Source organism: Pelecanus crispus, chromosome 7, assembly GCF_030463565.1.
Source record: "Pelecanus crispus isolate bPelCri1 chromosome 7, bPelCri1.pri, whole genome shotgun sequence".
Classification (NCBI taxonomy): Eukaryota; Metazoa; Chordata; class Aves; order Pelecaniformes; family Pelecanidae; genus Pelecanus; species Pelecanus crispus.
In genome coordinates, this window is record NC_134649.1 from 18,154,988 (window position 1) to 18,181,033 (window position 26,046).

The 26,046-nt window shown below is 37.7% G+C and overlaps 1 protein-coding gene across 1 annotated transcript in view; it reads left to right on the forward strand.

The window, feature by feature from the left end:
- Positions 1-26,046, forward strand: part of ENTREP2 (endosomal transmembrane epsin interactor 2) — a 160,267-nt gene that overhangs the window by 47,595 nt on the left and 86,626 nt on the right. The window contains exon 2 of the mRNA XM_075714414.1: positions 14,182-14,238. Within this exon, the coding sequence (XP_075570529.1) occupies positions 14,182-14,238 (57 nt within the window). The remainder of the gene's footprint in view (positions 1-14,181; positions 14,239-26,046) is intronic.

The following is a 26,046-nucleotide window of genomic DNA, read 5'->3' on the forward strand; positions in this document are numbered from 1 at the left end:
ATAATCGAGTTTGATGTACCATGTACTCAGTTTTCTTTGTAAAATTTCTTAAAATGAAGACATTTGACAGTGTGTGATAAAGTTGGAAAATGGTCACATTTGAGCTTAATTCATTTAGTATTATATGAAGTTACTGTAATTTCTCAGGAGATACTTGAAGTGTTTTAAAGTTTCTGCCACTGAGCTCTCAAGAGAGTTCAACAAGTCACATTACTAGAACATGGAACTGAAAGAAAAGTAAGTGAAGACATCTTAATCTAGCCCTAACCTAAATCAGTTCTGTTCCCATTTTCTCTGAAGATACTAGTATGGTGATACAGATGTTGTTTCATTAAGACAGAGAGAGTGAAGTGTTTATGTAAGGGATGGGGAAGCAACAGAATTATTGGAGCTCTCTAGATTTCATTGTCATTATGACATGTACAGAATAAGAATTTTCTTTCCCTGGAAGAATACATTTCCCTTGTAAGTAAGATGTGAGTTGTAAATAAGATGCACAAAACTTTATTTGCACAGTTTAACTAAGCTGAATTAAAGTGGTTTTTATTAGAGTGAGAATCTAATGCTGCTCAGCCTAATGCCCATATGTGGATGGCTGTACTGTGTGAAATTAATTTAAACTGTAATTTTTGGTCACAGTAGTGGATCCACCACTAAAGGTCATACATAATGCTAGTTAATCTGTAATCCTTGTTAAGCAAGCCTGCTTAACATTGTGGTGTAAATCACTTTTTCTGGGTTTTTGCTTCCTCTATCTGTGACAATAGAGATGTATCTTGTATAATGTAGCTTTTATTTGCCCATTAATAACAGTAAGAAACTGTTGTTTCTGCAGGTCTGAGTTTCTTCTGATGTAGAATGATTCTGTGTAACCCCTGGGAACAAATTTTTAGAATGAAGTGTTCGAATCTAGCAGTAACGTAAAAATGCATAACTCCTCTTTTAAGACTACAAGGTATTTTTCCTCTTAATCTTGACACAAAGTGTCCATTATATGTAATAGAAGTCCTGCCCTTAGAGGCAGGTTGGAATAACCCTTTGGACTCCCAGGACTTAATTTTTCAGTGGGGAAAGGGTTTCATGTAGAGTAAGTGAGAGTGAGTTGTGGCTGAATGGCCATTTGCACCATTAACCTGAGTAGTTGTGAGTATGCCAGGGTGTCAAAAACAACTTGAGAGAGTGTTGGCATGCAGATAGTGCAAAGCTGTGAAAATTTAATGAAAGATTGAGCAGTCTTAGAAATTTTAGTTAATTTAGACTTAGTTTTTTAGGTAGCCCAGGAGTGTGCTTGAGATCCTTCTCATTCATTCTTTTTTGGAAGCATAAAATAGCATGAACCTCTAGAATATTAAATAATACTAGAAGGCAGACCGTGGGATCTGGCAAATGGGTCTGTGTGATGTGAGGTCTCACGTGAAGACTGGTGTTTTATTTTTGCTTTGTTTCCAAAATCAAGATGGAGAAAGTTGGAATTTGATGAACCAGCTTGGCTTTGTAACAAGTGTTGTACAAGGTGAATTTCTGTCTGTAATGTTTCAGAGTTTGTGCATTTTGGCCTTGTTTATGATAAATTACAACTTGCTGTTCAAATGAGTTTAGTGTTATGCATCAGTAATCTCTTTGAATCTCTTATGGAGTGAAAATACAGATCACTTTAGTTGCTCTGTTATGTTTCTAGGATTCCCTCTTTCCCCACTCCCTTTCCACCTAAAATGGCTCTGGGTTTTGATTTTGGAAGTAAGGTTATAGTTTATTCAGTGTTTGGACTAGTATTGCCCAAATAATCTGTTGCATTAAAATCACTGAAATAGTGTGTTACATGGTCCCCAAATCTGTTGCTTCCTGACAGCTTAAGAAGCCTATATATCAGCATTAGACTTTGATTAGAGGGGTTTCGGTGTTGTTTTTTAATTCTTGCTTAATGTTTGGCTTAATTCTTGCTTAATGTTTGGCTTGAATTTTGGAGGCATGTCATATGTCGGATTTCACTAGAAAAAAAACTATGCTTTTGCAAAGTAGTTCTGCAGTCTTAAGATGTAAGTCCATGTCAGCGTGCTACCAAAGAGCTTAGTGTGAGAGCAACTCCTCTCTGTTAGCTAGATCATTCCAATAATGTGTGTTCTCTTCTGTGACCTTGACGGCTTTCATTACACAATGGGATGTCATTGAAAACTCATTTTCCTGTGGCTGCATTGTAGAACTTCATGGATGGTTTGTGTTGTTGGAGTGATACGCTGTTTTCTACTCATCCAAGTCCTTTGCTGTTTCTTTCCAAACCAATTAGAAATAGATTTTTATAAAAGTCAATCTCAAGGGTTATCACACCACAGATGTCTTATGCCTTGTATGCAGCGTGTCTAAAATAATGTGTTTTAAGTCTTCAAAATAATGACAATTATTATAATTAAGAATAGAGCTAATGCTCTAAATTATTCTAAATGCATTACATTCTTCGTTCAGTCTAGTTTGACTGTGTATCAACATGATTTCATTTGTACAATTTGCTGCTGACAGGCTCTAAGTCTCAGGAGTTCAAGCCTCTGAGCATCCTGAGCAGGGACCTGGCTGAAATGTAGTACCGTTGCTACTGGCTGCTGATGGCACCTGAATTTCCATTCTGGGGCATCCAGGCTGGAGAGGACCACATGGAGGTATTTCCTGATCTTGTCTTGGCAGAAAACTGTTTGAAGTAGGATTTGCTTTTGGCGGGTAGGTGTCAAGAAACACTCTCTAGTCGCAGTATAGATGTACCCAATCAAACCAATGTGTTTCTGCATAGTATCAGTGCTGAGTGCTTTTCACATTGGTTGAGGTAACATGAAACTTGCTGTTGTAGTCTATGGTATTCTGACTTAACACAGTGTGGATTAATATACTGGATATTTTTCTAGTACTGTCTGTAAAAATTAAGAAAACACCCAGAATCACTTGGATTGCTGGTGGATTCTGCAGTTTAATTAGCAAAAAAAGAAAAAAAAAAAGAATGCATTAGTGTGCTATTTCTGAGTTCAGAATAACAGAAACTTGGGAAAAACAAGGACATTTACGTAGAAAAATATACCTGACACAGTAACAGGGGGGGACGGACAGACAGAAAAATTGAAAGCCTAAAATATTGACCAATCACACAAAAATTTGTTAAATATGAACACCTCATTTAAAGAGTAGCTAAATTTGCCCCTTCTCATCCTCCCTGATCAGTAAATTTGCAGGAAATAAGCTAGTTACATAAGCAGTTGTGCTTGAGAACCCATGTATCTTCCTTAAATATAGAGCTTTTGTAAATAACTTTATTTTGTAAAGTTTATGGATAAAAATTGATTATATTGATTATATGTCTGTACATACATTATAAACGTAAATATGTTTATATATTGGAAATATATAGCTCATGATAACACTTTAAGGAGGGAATAGCAGTGGACTACATGCAGTATATTGTGTTTCTGGTTTATATTCACGTATTTGTATATGTGCATGTACAGAGAAGGGAGGAATAAAAAGTAGAAAAGAAAAATGAAAAACCATTTTCAGTGAGGCTTCTTTGAAAAGGAAGATGGAATAAAACTGCAGGTGGGAGTCAGTGTATAGAGTTGAAAAGGAAACTGCTGAATAGAGAGGGAGCTAGGCAGTTTGCAGTCTTCAGAGTATTTTGAGGTAAAACCAAATTGAAAGAAGATTTAGGTTTTGATCTTGAACCAATTAATGGGAGATGAGAGTAATTTTACTGCATTTCCTGAAACTACTCTGGAAAGCAAGGGTTATAATCAAGCCTTTCTCACTTGTGTGTGTCTAGTTACAGCCTTAAAATGGTATAAAACATTGTGTTGTCATGAGAGAGCATGTTTGTAATGGAATTATGAAACATTTGAGTTCCGGTTATAATCCACACCTGTAGTTTTTAGATTCCATTACCCCATGAAGTTTGCTCTAGATTTTGTAAAATGTATGAAGTTCAATTTGAAGCAGGTGTCCATGCATTTTACCAAAAAAAAAAAGGCAATGTAACAGTTGACACAAATGAGAAGCATCTCAGCAGTAAAGCCAATGGATAATGGGTGTATGGTTTTAATTACTCTCTTCAGGTGGTAGTTGAGGCACATTAAGTGGGATAGCAAGGTGAGAGCTGAAGAGTAATGCCTGCACTGTTAGTAAGTAATGAGCATCAGGCTCTAAACCAGTTGGTTTGACATGTTCTGTGAGCTTTGAATTTATCCTTAAAAAATGTAACCATTTGTAACAGAAGCTATAATGACTAAAAGGGAATGTATTACTTTAGGTCCCAGGGTAGTTACTGCACTGTAGCTTCAGAGCAACAAAAATGAAATTATTGTATCAATTTTTTTGACACAGGACAGAGTTCTTCTGAAGGTCAGAGATGATTGGTGGTTTGTACTAGCTGTTCAGCTAGTAAAACACAGGGAAGCTGGTAATATTAAAAAGAAAAAAAAAAAAAGACTTTTTACCTGGCTTCAGGGAAAGTATATGCATTTGTTTCTTTAAATCTTATTAAGTTGCAATTGATTCTCTGTTATCTTGTCAGGGAGGAAGCTGTATCACATGATGATTTTGGAGCAAAGTCTTTGGAATGAGTCTTACTAGTGTCCTTGCTACCTGCCATTTAAAGCATTTCTTGCCTTACTGTGTTTTATTTAACAGCTTAACCTTGAGGTGCATGTTAGTTGAGTTTCTGATATTCAAGAAGACATCTTATTGTTAATATATGTAATTTCATTAAGTATTAGTTATACTAATAATTTTTCTAAGAACAGAAATGTTAAGTCCAAAGAAGAGAAACACTGCAGGCTTCAGATATGCTCATTCTGCTAATTAATTACCTTGAATATCCTTTCTAGAATAGTGGGATCCTCCGAGAAAAGCAACTTTAAAAATTACCAGGTAGATACATGATGTCAGAGACATGAAATTCATCTTTAGAATGCTTGCATTATCAGGGTGTTTGGAAGGCATCTATCTAGCCTGATGTTAAACCTGTGCTTATACAAACTCATTTGTCCTTTCTCTCTTAAGTGCCGTTTTGGACATGGTGACTAACAGTCTGTCATAGTTATAGATGCCTGGGAAGAGTGTTTTAGAAAAGGTGATAAATGCAGTAGTGTAGACTGTTTTCACCAAGAGTGTGCCAAAAGTCAGTAGGCTAAGGATGGAGATGGCATATGTCTGTTATGACCATTTAATATTTGCTCTGTTGCTTTCTATCTCTAGCCTTAGTCTGTGCACCCTTAACCTTTTCTTTTATCTGGTAGCGTGGCCCTGAGACGAATCACTAATCGTGCTCATTAGAGTGTGAGCTTTATTACTTTTTGATTAACCTTTCTCCATGTGCCCTTGCGGCAGTGCAGTTAGGAATATAGCTCCAAACTATCTACAGAACTGGAGGACTGGAGCTTACTGTGTACTAGTGATATGCAGAAGCACTGCATTTTGTCTGCATTTGGAAGCTCTTCTGAGTTTGAGGCAAAGAAAATACTGTTATTCTTGATGTTTAGATCACTTTACAGTGCACCTCAGCGTTCATCCCTTGAGAAATTGTGTCAGTAATTGAAAGAGCCATCGTCTCATTACACTTATCTAAAGCAATCTCAGTCTTCATTCTTATAATTATTGGAAGAGCCCAGCAGCAAAAATCTGATTACTGATTTCCTAATGCTACTGGAAAACAACATTTCTAGAATAATATTCTGTATTGAGTCAATGATACAGGTCAAGATTGGTGTGAAAACAGATTAGGAAATGTCTAAAGAAATTTATCACAATATTTTTCTTTGTCACAGCAACATGATGGATATCATAATTTTGGGGGGTAACTGAAACATAAAATGAAAATTCTGGAAGTGAAGTCCTCATAGCTGGGTAATATCTTTGCATTTGTAATGTAAAAATCTTGGAATCTTTTATTACTGGAGTTAAGATGAAGTTTTCACATTCTCAGCCCTTGAAGAAATTTAACTATAATGAAATTACAAAGAATTTAAAAAGCACCAGTATTTTTTGGAAAGGAAGTTCAGTATACTTTTAGGCTTGGAGGTTTTTTCCCCTCATAGAAATCATCTTTGTAATCTATTGCATGGACTATGCATTGCATAAATTGCATAAAGACCAAGAAAATAAATATTCAGGTGAGAAAACATTAACACTTGAGTGTACAATACCTGTATACAGATCTATTGTATTGGACAAAGTGCTTCTAATTTCACTGATTTCTTTGGTTCACTGCATTTTAATTAAGCTTTTGACTGCTGCCTCAGTAAAACCTTCCTGCTTCAAAGGATCAGTAAGCTATCCAGAGTTGATCTGAGCTATTGTAGAGATGTTGAAAGGCATGTATGGGCAGCAAATTTCTTCAGTCAGTTATTTTTAAAAGAATTACTTGGTTTAGCTTTGATTTTGAACATTATGAAACATTCAGCGATTGGTTATGCAATAGTGTTGCTGGTGGTGTTACTCAAAAGTAGTAATGTTCTTTTGATTCATTCGTAGGTCATTCTAGAGGAAGTTGCTCAAGTTCTGTGGGGAGCCTCATTTTAATTTTAGAGAATTGTCCAAAACGGAAATTGCCACAAAAGCTTTTTATGTGCTCTCTTAGAATATCTTGATAGATCTTAATCTGAGTTAAAGCTCTTCACCTATGAAACAGCATGTATTGAGCTAGGTCTTCAGTCGGCTGTTTATTTCAAGTTTATTCATCAATGATCTACTACGTTTGAAAGCGTGGAGGATTGGTTGCAAACTGCTTAGTTTCCTTTCTGTTTAAATGCCTTATTAGTAATCATGGTTTACATTATGGGACATATAAAATAGTGTAGTAGTGTGTTCTGTGAATATGTGTAATAAAAAACAGATTAGAATTAAGACTGTATTGTAAGTCACTGACCTATCAGCTCCATACTTAATATCTTACCTAAATCCCTGTCCATTGCTTCTAATACAGTTTGCATATTGTACTGAAGTTGAGCATAGCAAATTCAGATCTGAATCACTTAGAAGCGTAACAATTACAGAATGTATGGTTTTTGTTCGTAATTGGAAAACATATTATTCTGGTGTATATGTGCTCCATCAGCCCTTGTTTTTCTCTGCATGTCAAAAGAAAAATTATCTTTTTGGGGTTAATCCTTTTTCTACAAAAATATTTAGAGTGTGTACTGTAATTTTTTAATAGTTGTTTGTCGCTTCCATAAACAAACTACAGATGTGAAACAAGCAGATTTCTGATGGGTATGGAGCATATTTCATAGGGAAAAAAGACAAAACAGAAAAAGCTCACCCTAGAGCTTAAAATGAGATCAAAATTGCGTACTGTTACTACATTCTGGTAGCTGTGTCAATGTATAGGTAATTTTACTGTCCTGTTCTTGTGGGGCACCAAGGGATTTTGTTTCTCTGCTCCTGTTTCCATGGCAATTAGAATTAGATTAGTTTTAGGTTCACAGTGGGTAAATGAGAGAGACTAAGCTATGACGCAGTGTTTGTGAGACTGGAACATACTGAGTCTTTTTAGAAAATAGCTCAAAACTGTGCTTAAATTGTTGCTTTTTTGGTTGCTGTTGACTTGATTGTATTTATCTTGCAGTGTATAGAGCTTTTGCTTGTTGTTAGGCAGTCTGGTGGTACTTCTGCTCTTTGTGTTCATAGTGATGTAGTCTTTAAACAAGAGAACAGTCCCTGGATTCTCGTGATAGCTGCATGTTGAAAAGTCAGTTTGCATATCTGCAAATAAATAGCTATATTAACTGTTTTAAAAATTCTTTAGCCTATGCCTGGTTTTTGCAGGATTTTGAATGTGGTGAAATGGTATGTTTTTTATCAGCACCCACCATTTAGGATGTCTTTTTTTAAAAGGCCATTCCAAAATCATGCCACTGTTCTGTATTTGTCCATGCAGTTTTCGTGTGTGTGTATAGGCATATAGAAATATATATAACAAAAAAATTCTTTTTTTCTTCTGATACTTGTTAATATATTCCCACCACCCTCACCCCAAGAGATTTTCATCCTCACTGTTTTTCCAGGAATTGGAATGGAGAGTAATATTACTGATAGGGTATTCTAGTCCCCTTTGGGCTAATTCCTATCCTGTCACAGTTCTGTTTCCTATAGCTTGTATTTCACTTACCATTATTTTGCACTAATGGATTGCAGATGCTGTAGGGAGTATTATTATAAGAAGATTTAGGATTCTGGTACTGTGCGTCACACTTTTGTAGTCTCTGAGTATGTGATATTTGTGACATTACTCCCGCAGTATTTAGTACTTGCATTTTGTTAAATAATTGTCTACCTGTTATGAGGGCTACTGTAGATTTCACAGAAACATCATCCTTGAAGATATTTCAGATGTTGATTTAGTCTCTCTGTGTGAGGTATACCTAGACCCAGAGATAGTTGGGGATATCAGTACTTTTTAGTTGTTCAGGTAAAATTGAACTTCACCCTTCCAGGAATATTGAATTGGCAAAATTAAACCTTGCGGCAGTCTGTACTCCTGTAGATGAGAGAGGGGAACCTTGGGAAGTGTCAGTGGTTTCAGGCACTTCTGAAGAGAAACAGTTGCTGCAGCGCTTTGCTGACAGAAAGCACTAGGTGATACTACTGCTGGAAGTGCTGGTATTTACCTCCTTGGGTATGTAAATTAGGCAGCCTGCTCACTGCTCTGCCCTCTCCATTCAGCTGCGTTGTGCATCTGCCTATTTGTGCTGTGCCTGGTTCTGCCTGGCCCACCTTGATGGATGTTTGTCTCGTGTTATTAACAAATACTGGTGATAGGAATTCTGTAACCTACCCCTTCTACCAATGTTAAAATGTCTGGAGCATTAGAAGGTTTTTCTTCATGTCCAACCTGAATCTCCATTAGTGCAAATGTAGATCAATTATTTCTTGTTCAGCCCTTAGTGTACTTGAAGAACAATCGATCAATCTCTTCTTTGTAACAGTCTTGTTTATTTTTGAAACTCGCTGTTATGTTCCATCTCAGTCTTCTCCCATATAAAACCAGCTTGCTTCAAACTCACCTTCATAGGCATATTCTTTAAAAAAAAGATGCATTCAAATGGAAAGTGTCTGGAGAATGACAACAAATGAGAGTTTGAAGTAGAGATCTTTATTTTGCATAAGACATCCCTGTCAAAACTTTATTTTAACCTTAAGACCTCCTAAGCAAGGCTTCTCATTTTCCAGAGCAAATAAACAGAAAACAGAAAAATTCTAGCATGCGTTAGAAAAATGTTAGAAAATAGTGATACAGAAACTCATACCAACATACAATGTTTTTTGTTCGTTCCACTTTGAGTGCAGCAGATTAAATACAATGTCAAAATGTAAACATACCGTTGGACTTGCTGAAGAATTACAGTACTGACAATTGATCTTGTTAATGTCTTGGGAGAAAAGGAGAAAATGAAATCTGAGTTTCAGAAAGCTGCAAGTCCTAAAATTGTGAAGAGGAGTGATTTATGATTTCTTAACTGCATCTCAGCTCCTGTTATTAAGAGTAATGAAAGGTGACTGACAGCTGTATACGTTTTTCCTCATTTGTAAAAGTATTCCTTTCTTTGACACCCGTTTTGTTACCTTTTGTCTTACTATTCTGCATTCCAGCTTGGCAAACCTGCTGTTACAAAACAGCAAAAAAGCCTTTCTTAAGAAAGCATGACAAGTAATATTTTTGCAGCCTACTTTTTTTTAATCTAGGTTGAGATGAAAATTGAAGATTTTTTTTTTTTTGGTAATTGTGCCAATTTGATGTTCTTCTTAATACCAGGCTCTTTACAGCAACACATGGAGGGACAAGAGGCAATGGGTGTAATTGAAGCGAGAGTTTCAGACTGGTTCAGGGGTGGGTGGGGAAATTCCCCATGGGAACAGTGGTGGTGTTGGTAGGTCCTGGAGCATATATGGAGATAAGCTGTTTGGTTTCTAGGTTATCTAGATACATTCACAACATACATTTTTGAAGGTATCTACATACACACTTGTAAACACATAAATTTAGTTCTTATGGCCATATAAATTTTGCTGATACTTCTATGATCATAAGTCTATTGGTAATCATAGTCATACAGTGTATAATTGAAATTTCTCTTCTGTTTTTTATTTAGTGTCACCAAAGTTCTTGTATATAATCATGTTAATTTTTCATATCACACTTCTCAAAATAATTTTCTGGCCTTTCATTTTAAAAGGCCAGAAATCACATTAAATCTGTTTACAGAATTATGTATGGATATTTGTATTGTTAGAAACATAATTAGATTGCCCAGAAGTTTTTATTTATGCCCAATACAATACTACACACAATTTTGGCTTAAGGTTTTAGAAAAAAATCTGATTGTTTATCAGTAAAGCTTTTTTTTTTATGAGCACTTTGAACTGAAATCGTGATTTATGGGAAACGTGGAGTCCAAGGGAAACCATGGTCAAATGCTCTGCAGTGTGGAACAAGACAGTTGAGATCAACTGGTCCAGGGACAAACCTCCTTCTTGTGGTTCCAAAGAGATTACAAAATTAGCTTGTACTTCAAGGGCCCAGTTTGTTCTGTGAGGCTTAAAGATTTAATTAAGGTGCTCGTGTCTATTAGATTTAGTTGGGATGCAGTTGAACAGAGATTTGTAATACTTCTCTTGCATGCACTTTGCTGTTGTAAGTTGATGTGAGTTATGTCAGCTGGCTGACTGTTTGCCATGCTTCTCTTTTCAGACAAGAGGTATCTGACACAAGGGAGATCATGGCTATCTTGTAGGCACTTTCACGTTCGTGGGCTGTAGATACTTTGAAATGCTACAAAGTGGTACATAATATGTAGATATAAAAATGATGAAGTAATTCTGAAATAACATATTGAAAGTCCAAAATATCTTCAGAAATCAGAATTCAAAGGGCATTTAAAAAAACCCCACCCCCCCCCAAACAACCTAAAAAAAAAAAAAACCAAACAAAACAGTCTGCACCCTAATTTAAAATAGGATTAGATGTCAAAATCACAATGCTTTCCAAAAGCTGGAAGTTCACCAGGAAGGCGATAATCTCTTTCAGTCTTGGCTTCGAGCCACATAGGTGGTATCTAGAACCCTTGCACATCTTTGGTCATCCTTAGACATTCTGTTATATGACTGTTTGATTAGCAACTAAGTAAAAATGGTAAGACCTGAGTAATGAGAATTATGCATCTTCTCTCACTTTCTTTTGATTTTAGTACACAGCAAGGGGTGCCATATAACTTACCTACAGGTAGAGGGAAATCACTTGAAACGGACTTTTTCTGAAACTGACCACACTCCATAAAGCTCTTAGAACTCTTGGTGTTCAGTAACACTACTTGATCACTGCAGTACAGTGTAGCTGTTGCATACCATGGTTCCAAGGACTACTGCCATCTCTTCAGTTGCTTTGTTGATTCTAGTCTCAAGTCTTGAAATCTGGTCATTCAGTCAGGTAGCAGCATGAGTGTTGTCTGCTGCGTTAGTTTTGACTGCATGGTTAGCATTTAAATAGATGTAAGCTGAATGTGATCTCCCTCTGAGATTCCAAAGAACCACTGGCTGGGCCCCTGTATGTGTCTGGTTTTCACTTCAGACTTCGCTGTCCGAGGAGAGAAAAAAAGCCATGCCAGTAGTTAAGAGTTTCAGGAATATACTGTCCTCTGCTGTTTCTTCTACGTACAGTGAGCCTTGAATTACTCAGCACAGAGGAGGAATGGCCTTACCTGGCACTGAAGGGCAGGTATATATACCTTTCATGGTGGGTTGGGTTATCTGAGCACCTGAGCTCAGCCACTACCATATTTCGTAGTCCAAAGAAGGAGGAGAGTTTTTAAGAGTCCTTGACTCCTTTCTTTCTGCTTGTCTGAACAGATGGAGTTTCAATAGTCTTCTGAGCTGTTGTATTTTCTCTATCCCTTAATGGCATCCTTGTGACTTTAGAAACTTGTTTAAGCCCTACTTACATAGTTGTGCCTTTATTTACTTCAGTATATTGCTACTTTGTCTTTTCTAAGGCACTTGGAATAACTTGCATTTGCTAGTGGTACAAGGACACCTGTTATCCTGCAAAATAAAGGGATTGATGTTGCTTTATCAGTGATACCTCGCCTGTTAATATATTACAAGTGATGTAAAAAGACAAGAGTTTCCATTTTATTTTTCATTTCAGTTATTGCTAGAGCTCATTTATACAGTTGGGATTGGCTTCCTCCACCCCTTCACCCACCGCCCACCGCCCCGCCCCCTGCCGCAGGAATGCTCCATGCATTTAGTAGGGCAATTAAGCTCTCTAAATCATATGTTGTAATATTTCTCCTTTTTTTTCCTAAAATCAGTTTATTTCAGTGTGTTTGAATTGACACGTCATATGCATATTGTCATATGTTTTGATTGGAAGGAAATGCAGATACGTAGGATGTGCTATGCTACAGATTCTGTTTATTCAGATAGCACAGGAACTAAGGATAGCCACTATTTGCATTATTTAGTATCTTAGAAGGCGGCTAAGAAGGAGTTTCTGCAATTAATGGGAACAACTTGTATGCTTATTTTAATGGTAACTGAATCCACTGACTGGAGAATTTCTTGTGTTTACCAGCTGAAAAATTGAAGAACCTTTAAATTTGTGGAAAAGGAGCGAATGACTTGACATATGGTGTATCAGCCTGAACAAGAAAGCAGGAATAAGAATAGACAATAAAACTCGGAATTTCCTGTAACTCATATGCTCTATATTAGACTAGAAAAGCATTTCAAGATCCCAAGTTGTACTAAGGAAAAAAAAGAGATAATTTGTCTTATTAAAAAAATAATTTTATTGAACATTTATTTTATTAGTTTTTATTAAACAAATTAATACTTAAACATCAGTGATTTTACATTGCTATAAATGTCCTTACCTTGATAGTGTTTTGCTATATTCAATGTGGTTTTAATTAAAGTAATATTTATATAAATATATATTTTATGTAGTTCAGAAAAGAAGTTTAAAGGAAGCAAACTAGAGTGTGTATTATGTACAGTAACCATTTTGGAGATGAAGACTTGGAAAGCAGATAGTTTAAGATATATCAAGAGATGGCATAGTCTGATCTGTCCCATATTGAAAATCAGAGCCCTCTCAATTTCTAGAGACTTACATGAGTGTGGAGGGTTGAAAATGCTGAAAAAGACACTATCAAGGGCTTTTTTTAAAAAAAAAATCCTTTGTTTGCAGTCTCTGTACTGGAAAGTGATTTTTACCTTCTGTTTTTGTCCTGCCTCAGTATGTGCCTGTTAAAGTAAATGCATCTTTTTCATGCATGAGCACAGCTTGCATTAATGATAATGGAGTTTTCCTATGCATGTTGAAAGGTGTTTATACCTAATGTTACTGCATTTCTAATGCTGCAGAAGACAACACTGATGTATCCTGTTTATTTTTTGCTCTGTGAATCAGCACTGTTGGTATAGTCAGCAGGTACATACAACTGTAGCAATTCTGCTTAAGGAAGCTGGCAAATCTATGGTTTTTGAACACATTTTTAGTAGCTTTGATTGATTTTGATTATTATGTGATGGAGGGATTCACTGCAATTCAGCAGATAGAAGTTAGGTCCAAGATACTAGATGAATGTGCTATGCAGGCTCTGAAATCAAACCATGTTGCCAAAGTTAAGTAAGCAAGTTGTTAAAATCATGAAACTCCAATTTACTTCTTATTTAAGAAAGAAAAAACCTGTGCCCTGTGCACAGCATACGTATGATGTAGTGATTTTTGGAAAATATTAGAAGACCTATAGATTGCAGTGTTGAGCTATCTTTACTCCCCTTTTTGTGAGCTAATTTTTGATGATGCTAAGAGACCTCAAGAAAATTTACCCTAACATGTGTTCTCCCCTAGTGCTGATAACATTTGGGACTTGGAGATAAGATGTTTGAAGACCTATTGTGATTGTATCAGAACTAATTTGATCTGGCAGCTGGATTGAAATTTGCTTTAAAAACAGCTTAGTAGTACTTCTGTTTATTTTTCATTGAGAATAAAATGAAAACATTATCTTTTTAGCAGTTTGTTTCCTGCACTCTGGAAATACATGTCATGACTGTGGATTAAAGTTCATCTTAGTAGTTACTATTATTTCTTACTGACACTGGTATAAACCCCGTGTCTCTCTGGTGACTCTGCTCTCTTTATTACAGGTGCTGTTGTCAGGATTGATTGGTGTTGTTTCATGGAAGAGGCCCCTTTCACTTGTGGTGAGTGGCAGTGTGGCTTTAATCATGTTATACAGACTTTAGATAAGTGACTAAAGGATTCTGTGGAAGCAACTACCAGTGGTTTTGTCTTTATGTAGAAGCCTAATAGCCTCTGGGGATGATTTTCCAGTGCTGTTATGTATCCTAGTATTTATAAACACTTAGTACTAAAATTCTGGGATTTTGAGGTCGTATAACAAATGAACTAGGTAACAATAATAATTTTTCTCCTATCTGTACTTAAGTCTTGGAGAGCCGTAATATTCATTGTGTGTAAAAGAATGCAGATATCTACTGCCCCTTCCTTGCCATTGTTACACTTCTATCTCTCTTTTTAAAAGTGATAGCATATGGTTTAGTAATTTAAATGTAACAGCTAATGAATCGTAAACATTTTGATAAATGTGTATGTTTAAAGAAAGGCAACAATCACACTGTAGTTGATGGGGTGAAATTAAAAATGGCTGAAAATAGTGAGCATTGCTGCCTAGTAGATATGCTCAGTACTGCATTGTGGCTTGGATTAATAGATATTCATAAAATATGTTATAATTTCCAATATTTTGTTTATTAACATATTTTAAAAATTATTACCAAACTTAGAAAAGTGCTTAGTCTGTCACTGTTGTTCTAGACAAACAGATTGGTCTGCATTTATCTTTGCATTTAACTTAACTTGCCTAAAATTGCACTGCAGAGAAATCTTTTTAACCAATTATCTGGATGGCAAAAAAGCATATTCCGAATTAGTAGATGTTCTTCTTTGTCTGCAAAAGAATTTTCAGCTACGTTATGTATTCTGTTGTGAGGTTCATGTAGTTACTTAATAATGAAAAGTAATTTATGCTTTGTATATGCATGCTAATAGAGTTTCAATTAACCTGTTAACACAAAGCAGTATTAGATTCAAATCCATCTTACTAAAAAGGTGAGATGACTATGTCAGTAAAGACGTATTAGCAGGTAAATGTTGCCTTTGAAAAAGTGTGCATGCGTAACATAGTAACATATGTAACATTTGTAACATAGTTAATACTAAAGATAGTCCCAAGAAAAAAGAATATAATGGGAAGTATGAAATGGAAAGACCTGAATTAATAACAATAAGCCTAATTAGAACTTCAGGTATATCTTTCAGTATTATGAACTAAAACAGTGGTGTTAGAGCTTCTGATATTTTTTTTTTTCTTTCCCTTTCCATAATTCACTTTTCATTGTTATTAAAGAAAGGACAGATTGAGTTTGTATTGATTTACTGGTTGGTGTTTTTACCAACAGATGAACTCTATATGATGTAGAAACCTGCCCGATGGCAAGACAAATGTGCCCCAGATGAGGTCAAAGTGAAGCAAATTAGTGAAACTAATGAGTGCCAATGAGAAAGGTAGCAGGCAAGTTTCTGGCCTGAAATACAAAACCAGGCAAATTTTTACCCACCGTTGATGAGCAGGGAGAGCTTTTACATTAGAACATAGCAAAAAACTGATATATCATGAATGGGTAGCCATCAAGTAAAAATATTCAGAATTTCTCAGACTTTTCCTTTTAATTTTTTAAAAACATACAAACAGCGAATGTGTATGTGAGAATACATGGACAGGATGGGAGTGGTCATTTGGCTGCCCCAGTATTTCTCTGCTTATCTCTTGCTAGGCAGGAACAGAAAGAGGAGGAACAAACTGTTTTTTTCCTGGTGTTACCAAAAGTGCTGTTTTCTCCATTAGTCCATCAGTAATGTAGTTCACATTGGAGATTTTGCACGTTTGCAGTATTGTTTAGAGTAAGAATTTGTATCTCTGGGTAAAGATTGGACCAAATTTCTGCTCAGTGTTATGACAAATAGCTGGTATACCTCTTTTTATTCCAATATATTTTATTCTGCCTTATGGGCTTTGTTAATAATAATTCTCTACCTGGTACCTGGGACTGCTGCCTCTTTGACTGAATAAAACTAAATAGGATTGTAATAGTATTACCTATTAGAAATACTTCAAAAGAGGAAGTTCTCCTGACAGTGAAAGAATCAAGTGTATGTTTGGTACCCAAATCTCATTTCATTTGAATTTGTGTTATACTTTACTGCTCTCATATTACAAACCATTAAAACTAAAATAATTCCTCTGAATTGAGTGTTTGTACAACTGTGAAATCTAACTAAACCTAAGACTTTTCAAAATAGTTGCTCGTAAGCAACTGTAATTGCTGCTTACATAATTGGAATAAACAATATTAATACATAAGAAATGTTATTCAGGCCTATTGAAACTTGGCTTCTTTGATTCCTGAACACTTGCATATTGTAAACTCACCCAGGCTTTCAGATGCCAATTCATTCAGTGAAATGTAAATAGGCAGTCATGGTCAATATCATTCAAGGAAATAAATAAAAAAAGGGAAGAAATAGTAAATGGTAGCATTAATACTCTCAGAACAGCTCACCTTCCTAGGTGAGCTAGGAGATTATTTCTTTCCAAGAGCAAGCTTTGTGCTCACGAGTTAGATCCTGATAGTTTTTCTTCTGTATTTCTGTATTGGCACTTGGTGGTGGTATGATAATCAGTTGGGGAAGTAGGGGACAGGGATGATGTTTTTTGCCTCTGTGTGCAATTAAGCTGTGCAATAGCCAGTGTTAATAGGTTTGCAGTGGCTACATAATGTCTGTTTCTCCTTGTTGAACAGTAAATACGTTTTAGCAGTTGGAACCCACGTGTTCAGGATGACTCTTCTTTCTGGTTAAGCAATTAATACTATATAACTTTACAACCTCATAGCACAAAGTACCATCAACATGCTAATGAGTCGTATTTCTTGTGATCTGCTTATACAATACATATGCAAAATACATATGGTCAATAATTACCTTTTAACCTATCTATAGTATTATATACAACTATATCATCAATTAAAATATACATCTCTGTTGCAATGTGTTATAAAATCTGGCACTGCAAAGAGCAATAACAAAAAGAAAGATAGCTTTATCATTTGAAGCCATGAATAAAGTTTTATAAAATTAAACCATACACCATCTATGACGTTGTGAAAACTGGTGAAACTCTGATAATATTTTAAGGTGCCAGTTTCCTGCTTGTTTTGGATTTGTGACTAAAACAGGGTTGGTAACACACCAGTATTTAGGCTATCCCTGAGCAGTACTTGTGCAGGTTTTCTCTTTTTCCCAGTCTGCATCACTTGCTTTGTGTTTTTCCTTCCTCTTTCCTTTGCTTATTAAACTATCTCTATCTTTACCCACGATTTTTTTCACTTTTGCTCTTCCAATTCTCTTCCCATCCTGCTGCAGGTGAGCAGCTGTGCGGTGCTTAGCTGCTGGCCAGGGTCAACCCGTCGTACTACCGATTCTGGTTTGCTCATTGCTTTATTCATGCAGTTTTTTTCACAGATGCAGAGTCTTTTCTTTGCAAATTTATTATTTTCTGCAGGCAAAAAGAGGAAGTCAAAGAAGCAATGAACACAAATAGTAGTTCATCAACCATTAACTTCTGACTGTATCTTAGCAGAAATGTGGTATGTAGTATTGGTATAGAAATGAGTGGGTGGTTGCATGGTTTTAACACCTTGGAACCAAAGTAAAAACTGAGAATAGTTGTGTATTTCCAAGACACTAGCATGAGTGGTGTTTTGTATTACACATTCAGTAGAAGATTTAGAAATGTGTATGCACTAAGGAAATTTTACTGTGGTGTCAATGTGCAGAAATTGAATTACACGTAGAGGCTTTCATGCTAAAGTGTCTTTGCATAGCTTAATTATCTGAAGGATTCACCAGGTTTTGTTAGTTTATCTGTATTTTATTGGTCACCACATAGCCATCAGTTGCTCATGTTGCCAAAATGCTTTATATATACAAGGAATCAGTCTCTGTTGTCAAACCAGTATTTACATTTACCAGAGGAGACACCTGGGCAAAGGAGATCTTTAAATTGTTTATGCATTAATTTTAAGCAGTATTTACCATATATTTCAGATGTTTCCTCATTAAGCTTTCTGTATTTTTAATTATAAAATCTTGGAGAATTTGTAGTGCTTTGGGGAAATCTTTCAAGAGTCCGTTATTTGGAAACTAAGTGCTGGCTGTGTCAGTACCACTGCTTAAGGTTAAAATAGGAATTTGTTTCCTTGTGGTTTATGGAAGTGCCTGAAAATTGGGGGAGAGCTTGTGTAGCTCCTGAGGTTGAATTACCTTGTACAAAACTAACTGCCCGGTGAGATTATTTTTCTGTTACAGTCTATGGTAATTGCAAATCTATTTGTGCTAAGGAGATTAATTCAGCCTCTGAATCGAGTAGAAAGCTCCTCTGTTGCCATCTGGCATTTGGGTGATCCTAGAAAAATATTTTTACGTTTCTAACTGAAAGCTTTTACAATAAACTGATAGATTTAATATTTTTTTCAAGGAACAGAAGTGTGTTTTTTTAATGTCTGTGAATGTCAGTGAACACAATACTTATTAATAAGTGATCTTGATTACTCAGAATAGCTATTTAAAAGCATTTCCTATGAAATTTACACTCCAGATACAGTTCCATGCATCAGTGAACATGCAAATCTGTGCGTATACCTTTAGTAACTAGCCTGGGTATAAAGGCGTAAAAATCTGGTCTGTACATTTGTTTTTCAGGATGTTGTCCGATTTCTTTCTTTTGACTGAAATGGAAGGGAAAGCTTTGTTTTCAATGCATTGTCCCTTCAAATGAACCATTACTTCATGCTTTCTTTCTTTTTCTTTCTTTCTTTCTTTTTTTTTTTTTTTTTGATAAGCAGATAGGATTTTCATCATTTAAGAAAAATAAAAGGGGAGTCATCCTAAATAGCAGCAGTTCAACCTGCACATCAGGCACAAGGATGAACTGCTGTGCAAGGTCTCAGACTGCACCTGTGGTAAGAATGAGTCAAATACTGAACTGACTTTGTTAGAAAATATTTGTCTTGGGTCAGCTTGGTAGTTTGTTGCAAAATGAGAGATTTTCTTTTTAGAGGTCCTGTGAAAAACTTACACTATTTGAATATCAGATTTAAATCAGTTTCTGTGTTCAGTAGAAGTCAGTAGAAAAAGATCTATACCTGTTGAAAAAAAGAGATTACTAATAATTTTAAATAAATACATCCACATATACACTTGCCCCACAAGATGCATGGCTATGTAAAACTGGTCTAAATGTTTCCTCGTTGATTATCTCCTATCACTAGATATCATTGATGAGTATAGCAGAAACAACCAAACTCCAGGAAACAGATGATACATAAAATGTATAGAAATAATATATAAGTGAGTTTCCCATATTCTTCTAGGTGATGTGGGGTGTTGATGTGTTCCTGGCCATGCTACTTAACCTGAGGTCCTAAAGTAGCTTAAGTGATGAGACATGTATTTTTAAACTCTGGTAAGAGAATTTGCAGCTTTTGTTCAGATGAAATCTGATTGAAATTTTTTATTTTTCTTTAAAAAAAAAAGTCTTCCCCCCCTCCAAACAGAGATTTTTTCTTTTTTTGGCAGCTGGAATAAATAGATACTCTATGTAGTGGAGAGGCAATGTTAGCATAAAAGGGTCAAGACTGTAAAAGAAAAACAAGTAAAAAACATGCACACCCTGGGAGAATAGCAGAGTCTAAAGGCATCCATAACCTTGTACGTCATTGTTGGCTTTGATGCTTGTGTGATGTTGAGATGAGATGCAGAATATCACTCTGCTTTAACATATCCCTTGATCACTCTGCAGTATCATTTCAGCATGTGTATTCTTTGAATTCATTGATCAAGATGTTCATTAGGAACCCTGCTATTAGACAAACAGTCGTCTTTGAGGCTGTAGCATTAGTTTAAAGTTTAACAAAACACTGGGTAAAAACAACTACATCTTACGTACCAGAGTTTTGCAAAGTTTCTGATAAACTGGGATATGGTTGAATGCTGAGTGTTGCTTGCTTTCAGAAAGAAACTTGGAAAGCTGTAATCGCGTCTACTTGGAAACCAAATCCAATGCTGGTTCACAAAGTAGCTCTTCTAATATAAAGCTGTACATTTTCTCAGAGCTGGTGTGGACTGGAGTGTGAACCCAGGCTTTGAAACTGAGAGCAGAGTGTTTTTCTTTGACCTCTTTTCTAGGAGCATGGAAGAAAAATACTCTGATTCAGAGGAGCTGAATGCTAAATCAGGGGGAAGAGAAAGGCCGAGGCCTAGGACAGGAAGGAGGAATTAAAATGTGAGTCCGGCAACGCGAGAGAGACCGAGATCAAAAGCTGTTGAGAAGAACGGGACCTAGATAAGCAGAGAGGAGTGCTAGTGAACCAAAAGCAAGCCAGTAAGAAATCACACAACTGAATCTCTGATCTTTCAGTGTAATTTCTAAATATAGTGCCATAAACATCATAACTAATTAATCCTGACTTGTAATAGATTTGTACCTGAGGTTTGAATGACTTTGGTGAAGGAAGTGTGAGTTGTAAATAATCTTTTCATATAGTTGGTTCATAGTTAAGTTTTCATTGTCTCTTCCCTTCCGCTTTTCCCATTCACTGAGGGCTAGTTGTGTAAAGCACTGACATGGCCATACTGCTCTGGTAACCAAACTAGATCAACTGTCTCTGCATACTGCTGCAGTGTGGCTGTAGTTATGCCAAAAGTCTGTGAGACAGTTATCTAAAAATGAGGTTAATGTATTTATTGATAACCATATGTTGTGGTTAAACCACGACACCATATTACAGGTTACATCAATTTGAAAGCAGATTTAAAATCTGTTTCTGTCAAAGCTGCTTCTGTTTGTTAGTTATTCCAAGCAGGTTCTCAAACAGAGTAGTTAAACCTGAATATTTTTTTTTTTTTTTTTTTTTTTTAGTAAACTCTCTTTCCTTATTTAAAAAAAAAACAATTTTTCACCAAACCAGGCTAGCGAATGTCAGATTTTGGGGCCTTTATAATCAGCCAGTAACTGTCATTCTTTCATCCCTGCTCCTTCCTTACTCATTTCCAAGGATGTATGTACCTTTCCTACCCTGGTACTAGTAACTGTGCCAGTGGTCTGTAGGAGACTTACTGAGAGAAATATGAGCACTTGCCATTTATCTGGCTACATTCCAGCACTCTACATGAAGTGCACGACAGAAGCTGTGGACCTCTTTTGCATCTTCTCAGGTGGAAATGGCAAAGGGGTCCAGGAAGGCTGGGACTTCTTCGAGAAGGAAGTCTTAAAGGTGCAGGAGCAGGCTGTCCCCATGTGCCATAAGACAAACCGGCGGGGAAGATGACCGGCCTGGCTGAACAGGGAGCTTTTGCTGGGACTCAGGGAAAAAGGGAGAGTCTACCACATTTGGAAGAAGGGGCAGGCAACTTAGGAAGAGTGCAGGGATCTCGTTAGGTCATGCAGGGAGGAAATTAGAAAAGCAAAAGCCCAGCAAGAGCTCAATCTGGCCACTGTTGTAAGAGATAATAAAAAATGTTTTTACAAGTACATCAACAATAAAAGGAGAGCCAAGGAGAATCTCCATCCTTTGCTGGATGTGGGGGGGAACATTGTCACCGAGGACAAGGAAGAGGCTGAGGTACTTAATGCCGCCTTTGCCTCAGGTCTTTAGTAGTCAGACCAGTCATCCCCAGGGTTTTCAGCCCCCTGAGCAGGAAGACAGGGACGGGAAGCAGAATGGAGCCTCCATAATCCAGGAGGAAGCAGTTAACGACCTGCTATGCCACCTGGACACTCACAAGTGTATGGGGCTAGATGGGATCCACCCGAGAGTACTGAGGGAGCTGGCAGAAGTGCTCACCAAGCCACTTTCCATCTTGTATCAGCAGTGCTGGTTAACAGGGGAGGTCCCTGATGACTGGAGGCTTGCCAATGTGACGCCCATCTACCAGAAGGGCCGGAAGGAGGATCCGGGGAACTACAGGCCTGTCAGCCTGACCTTGGTGCCAGAAAAGGTCATGGAGAGGTTTGTCTTGAGTAAACTCAATAGACATGTGCAGGTCACCCAGGGGATCAGGCCCAGCCAGCATGGGTTCATGAAAGGCAGGTCCTGCTTGACCAGCCTGATCTTCTTCTATGACCTAGTGATCCGCCTAGTGGATGAAGGAAATGCTGTGGATTTTATCTACCTGGACTTCAGTAAAGCCTTTGACACCGTCTCCCATAGCATTCTCCTAAGGAAGCTGTTGGCTCGTGGCTTAGGCAGGTATACTCTTCACTGGGTAAAAAACTGGCTGGGTGACCGCATCCAGAGAGTTGTGGTGAATGGAGTTAAATCCAGTTGTTGACCATTCACGAGCAGTGTTCCCCAGGGCTCCATTTTGGGGCCAGCCTTGTTTAATATCTTTATCAATGATCTGGATGAGGGGATTGAGTGCACCCTCAGTAAGTTTGCAGATGAGACCAAGTTGGGTGGGAGTGTCGATCTGCTTGAGGGTAGGAAGGCCCTGCAGAGGGACCTGGACAGGCTGGATCGATGGGCCGAGGCCAACTGTATGAGGTTCAACAAGGCCAAGTGCTGGGTCCTGCACTTGGGTCACAACGACCCCATGCAACGCTACAGGCTTGGGGAAGAGTGGCTAGAAAGCTGCCTGGCAGAAAAGGACCTGGGGGTGTTGGTGGACAGCTGGCTGAACATGAGCCAGCAGTGTGCCCAGGTGGCCAAGGCGGCCAACAGCATCCTGGCTTGTAGCAGGAATAGTGTGGCCAGCAGGACTCGGGAAGTGATCGTTCCCCTGTACTTGGCGCTGGTGAGGCCACACCTGGAATACTGTGTCCAGTTTTGGGCCCCTCAATACAAGAAAGACATTGAGGTGCTGGAGCGTGTTCAGAGAAGGGCAACGAAGCTGGTGAAGGGTCTGGAGCACAGGCCTTATGAGGAGCGGCTGAGGGAACTGGGTTTGTTTAGCCTAGAGAAGAGGAGGCTGAGGGGAGACCTTATCGCTCTCTACAACTACCTGAAAGGAGGTTGTAGTGAGGTGGGTGTTGGTCTCTTCTCCCATGTAGTTAGTGATAGGACAAGAGGAAATGGGCTCAAGCTGCATCAGGGGAGGTTTAGGTTGGATATTAGGAAAAATTTCTTCATGGAAAGGGTAGTCAAGCATTGGAAGAGGCTGCCCAGAGAGGTGGTGGAGTCACCATCCCTGGAAGTGTTCAAAAAACGGGGAGACGTGGCACTTTGGGACATGGTTTAGTGGGCATGGTGGTGTTGGGTTGATGGTTGGACTGATGACCTTAGAGGTCCTTTCCAATCTTAATGATTCCTAGTTTTACCCTTATTCAAAATTAATCCAGGCACGAAGCCAGGAAGCATGAAATTGCTACTCTACCCTTAATTGTTTTAGTGGTGGACTTGGTAGTGTTAGGTTAATGGCTGGCCTGGATGATCTTAAAGGTCTTTTCCAACCTAAACGATTCTATGATTCTATGAATTTTGGTTGGTAAGTGGTCAGATGCTCCAAGGACGGCATTTTTAATTTACAGAGTGCTGTTCTTGGACTGGAGACTTTAGTGAAAAGAACAGCTGGAGAGGAACAGGAGAGAATAGAAACAGAAGTGCAATTGAACAGGTCTGCTTTAGGCATCCTTAGCCACATCCTGGTTGAGCCATTCCCACACAAGTTGGTTGTAGATCTTTCAAAATTTTTTCTTTCCTCAGCTTCTGGAAGCAGTTAAAGTTTCAGTAGTAGCAGGACAACCACAATGTTTACTCTTTCCTTTCATTAAGGTATTTTTATGCTCTATGCATAAATTTTCATTTCTGAATACTTTAAGAAATAACCAACTGTATGGGAAACAAATGGGGATTTCTTAGGGTTTTGTTACATAAATTACCTTGATGAGTAACATAAGTAGGTAAAAAAAAGTTAGAAAAATTTTATATAGCTGTGCTATATTTAGCGATGACTTTTGTCTGTGCTTGTGCTGGTTGTTGTGTTTTGTTTTTCCATGAAGATTCAAGTGATCAGATCTTAATGGAGCACTTCTCAGAAAGTAGATTTCAAAGATATTTGTAAAAGATGCATATAATTTTAGAAGTGCACGTGCAGGAACATGCCCTAGTGATGTTTGCGCAGTTATTCAGAAAATAGAAGTCATCTGATCAACCACACTTGCACAGTTCAGCTCGAACTTTGATATTGGTGATCAGTCTGTAGAAATTAATAGCATACAATATTTTATTTACTATGCATTAACACCGTGAGAAAAGAGAAGACTCTTTAATAGTGCGGTTAAGCTTCATTTTATTCTTAGGTTAAAATGCTACAACCTCTGGATGCTCTTTCTGGCTTTGGCCTTTTCTCATGGCCTTCTGAGGCCTTTTCTGATGCTATGCATGGATCATAAATGGGGAGCTTCCCCTAGACAGGGAGTAACTTTGGGTGGCTAGAAGGTAGTCTGTCAAATATTATCAGCTTTCATATCTGAATCTTCTTGATAGATGTCTGTGCCTTAAATCTGATGCTTTTGAGGGTTTTGTTTTGTTTTCTTTCTAGAGTGGACCTTTTCTGAATATTTATTAGTTTGGAACACTCTGTTATTGACTCATTTCCTCTTATTTAAGCTGTTGGTCTTGCATTTCTCCAGTCTTCCTCTCTATTACCAAGTGTAAGTGTTGTGCTTTAGTGCAACTTTTGGTTGCCAAAAAGAAGAGCTTTTACATGTGTGTGCACACGTGTGTGTGAAGCTGGGGAGTCAGAGGTTGGCTGGAATTTCCACCTGTGTCCCCTGCCCTGAGAGATATTCTCCCAGTGTATGAACTGCTTGTTTAGGCCATGAATTAATGCCTTTTGTTGGATTGAGTAGGGGAACTGGAAAATGTGGTCTTCAGTGTTTGCATTTGGAGTGTGTGTAAACGCTGACTACATTTCATGTCCCAAATTGCTTTTTGCATGTAGATTAACATAAACATTTAGATTTTTAACAGTGCGCTGTCTCACCTATTGCTCGTTTGTTTTTTGGGTTTTTTTTTTCCCCCTAAGATTGCTGATTCCCTTCTTTCTTCTCTAGTATATGGAAGCAACTGACAGAAAAAAACTACCCCTAGTGCCATTTTATTAGAGTATACCTGACAGAAGAGGAAGAAGGAAAAAAATGGATAATGACCCAGTAAAGCTGTGAACTGGGAGAGAAAGAAACAACACTTGAGCTGAAAACAGAGGAAGTGAATCAAAGAATTTTTATAAAGGGGGAAGAAAACGTGTCACAGAGTGAAGCATCTATTTAGAATGAATGTTCTATGCCCCCTTTTTCCGCTTAACACTTCTTACAGTATTTTCTTGCCTGAGTCTGTCTTGTCTGCATCTCTCTGCTACCTTTTCTATAAAGGCTGCCTGTTCCTGGGCCCAGCTGCCACCAGCTGTCACCCATGTCAGATTCTAGACTCCTCTGTTGAGCATCCATCTGCTAATGAGTTATCCCCAGTGGCAAAATTTTAAAAGACCACAAGCAGCTTTTCCTGAAGAGCAGACAAAGCCTGCTGGGGCATAACACTTGCCCCTTCCTTAACAAGCACATCTTAATTACCCTTAAACAGACCCTTCTACTCCCCATCTGCTCTCATTGCATCGTGTTGCCATGGCAGCAGTTAATGCTAGCACAGTACCATGCAATAGGAAACTGTCACAGTTCCAGTATCATTGCTGCTGCTAATAATGAAGAGTATGGTATGGGTGCTACATTTGCCTCTCTTCAGTCCATCAGTAATTCCCCTGTTCTCACACGTTTTCTAAATATATTTGCTAATGGTTCTTCCATCTCATTTGCTCCTTCTTTTAGAAGCGCAGGCTGCATCCCATCTGGTCCTGGAGTTTTTGGCAGCCTTTGC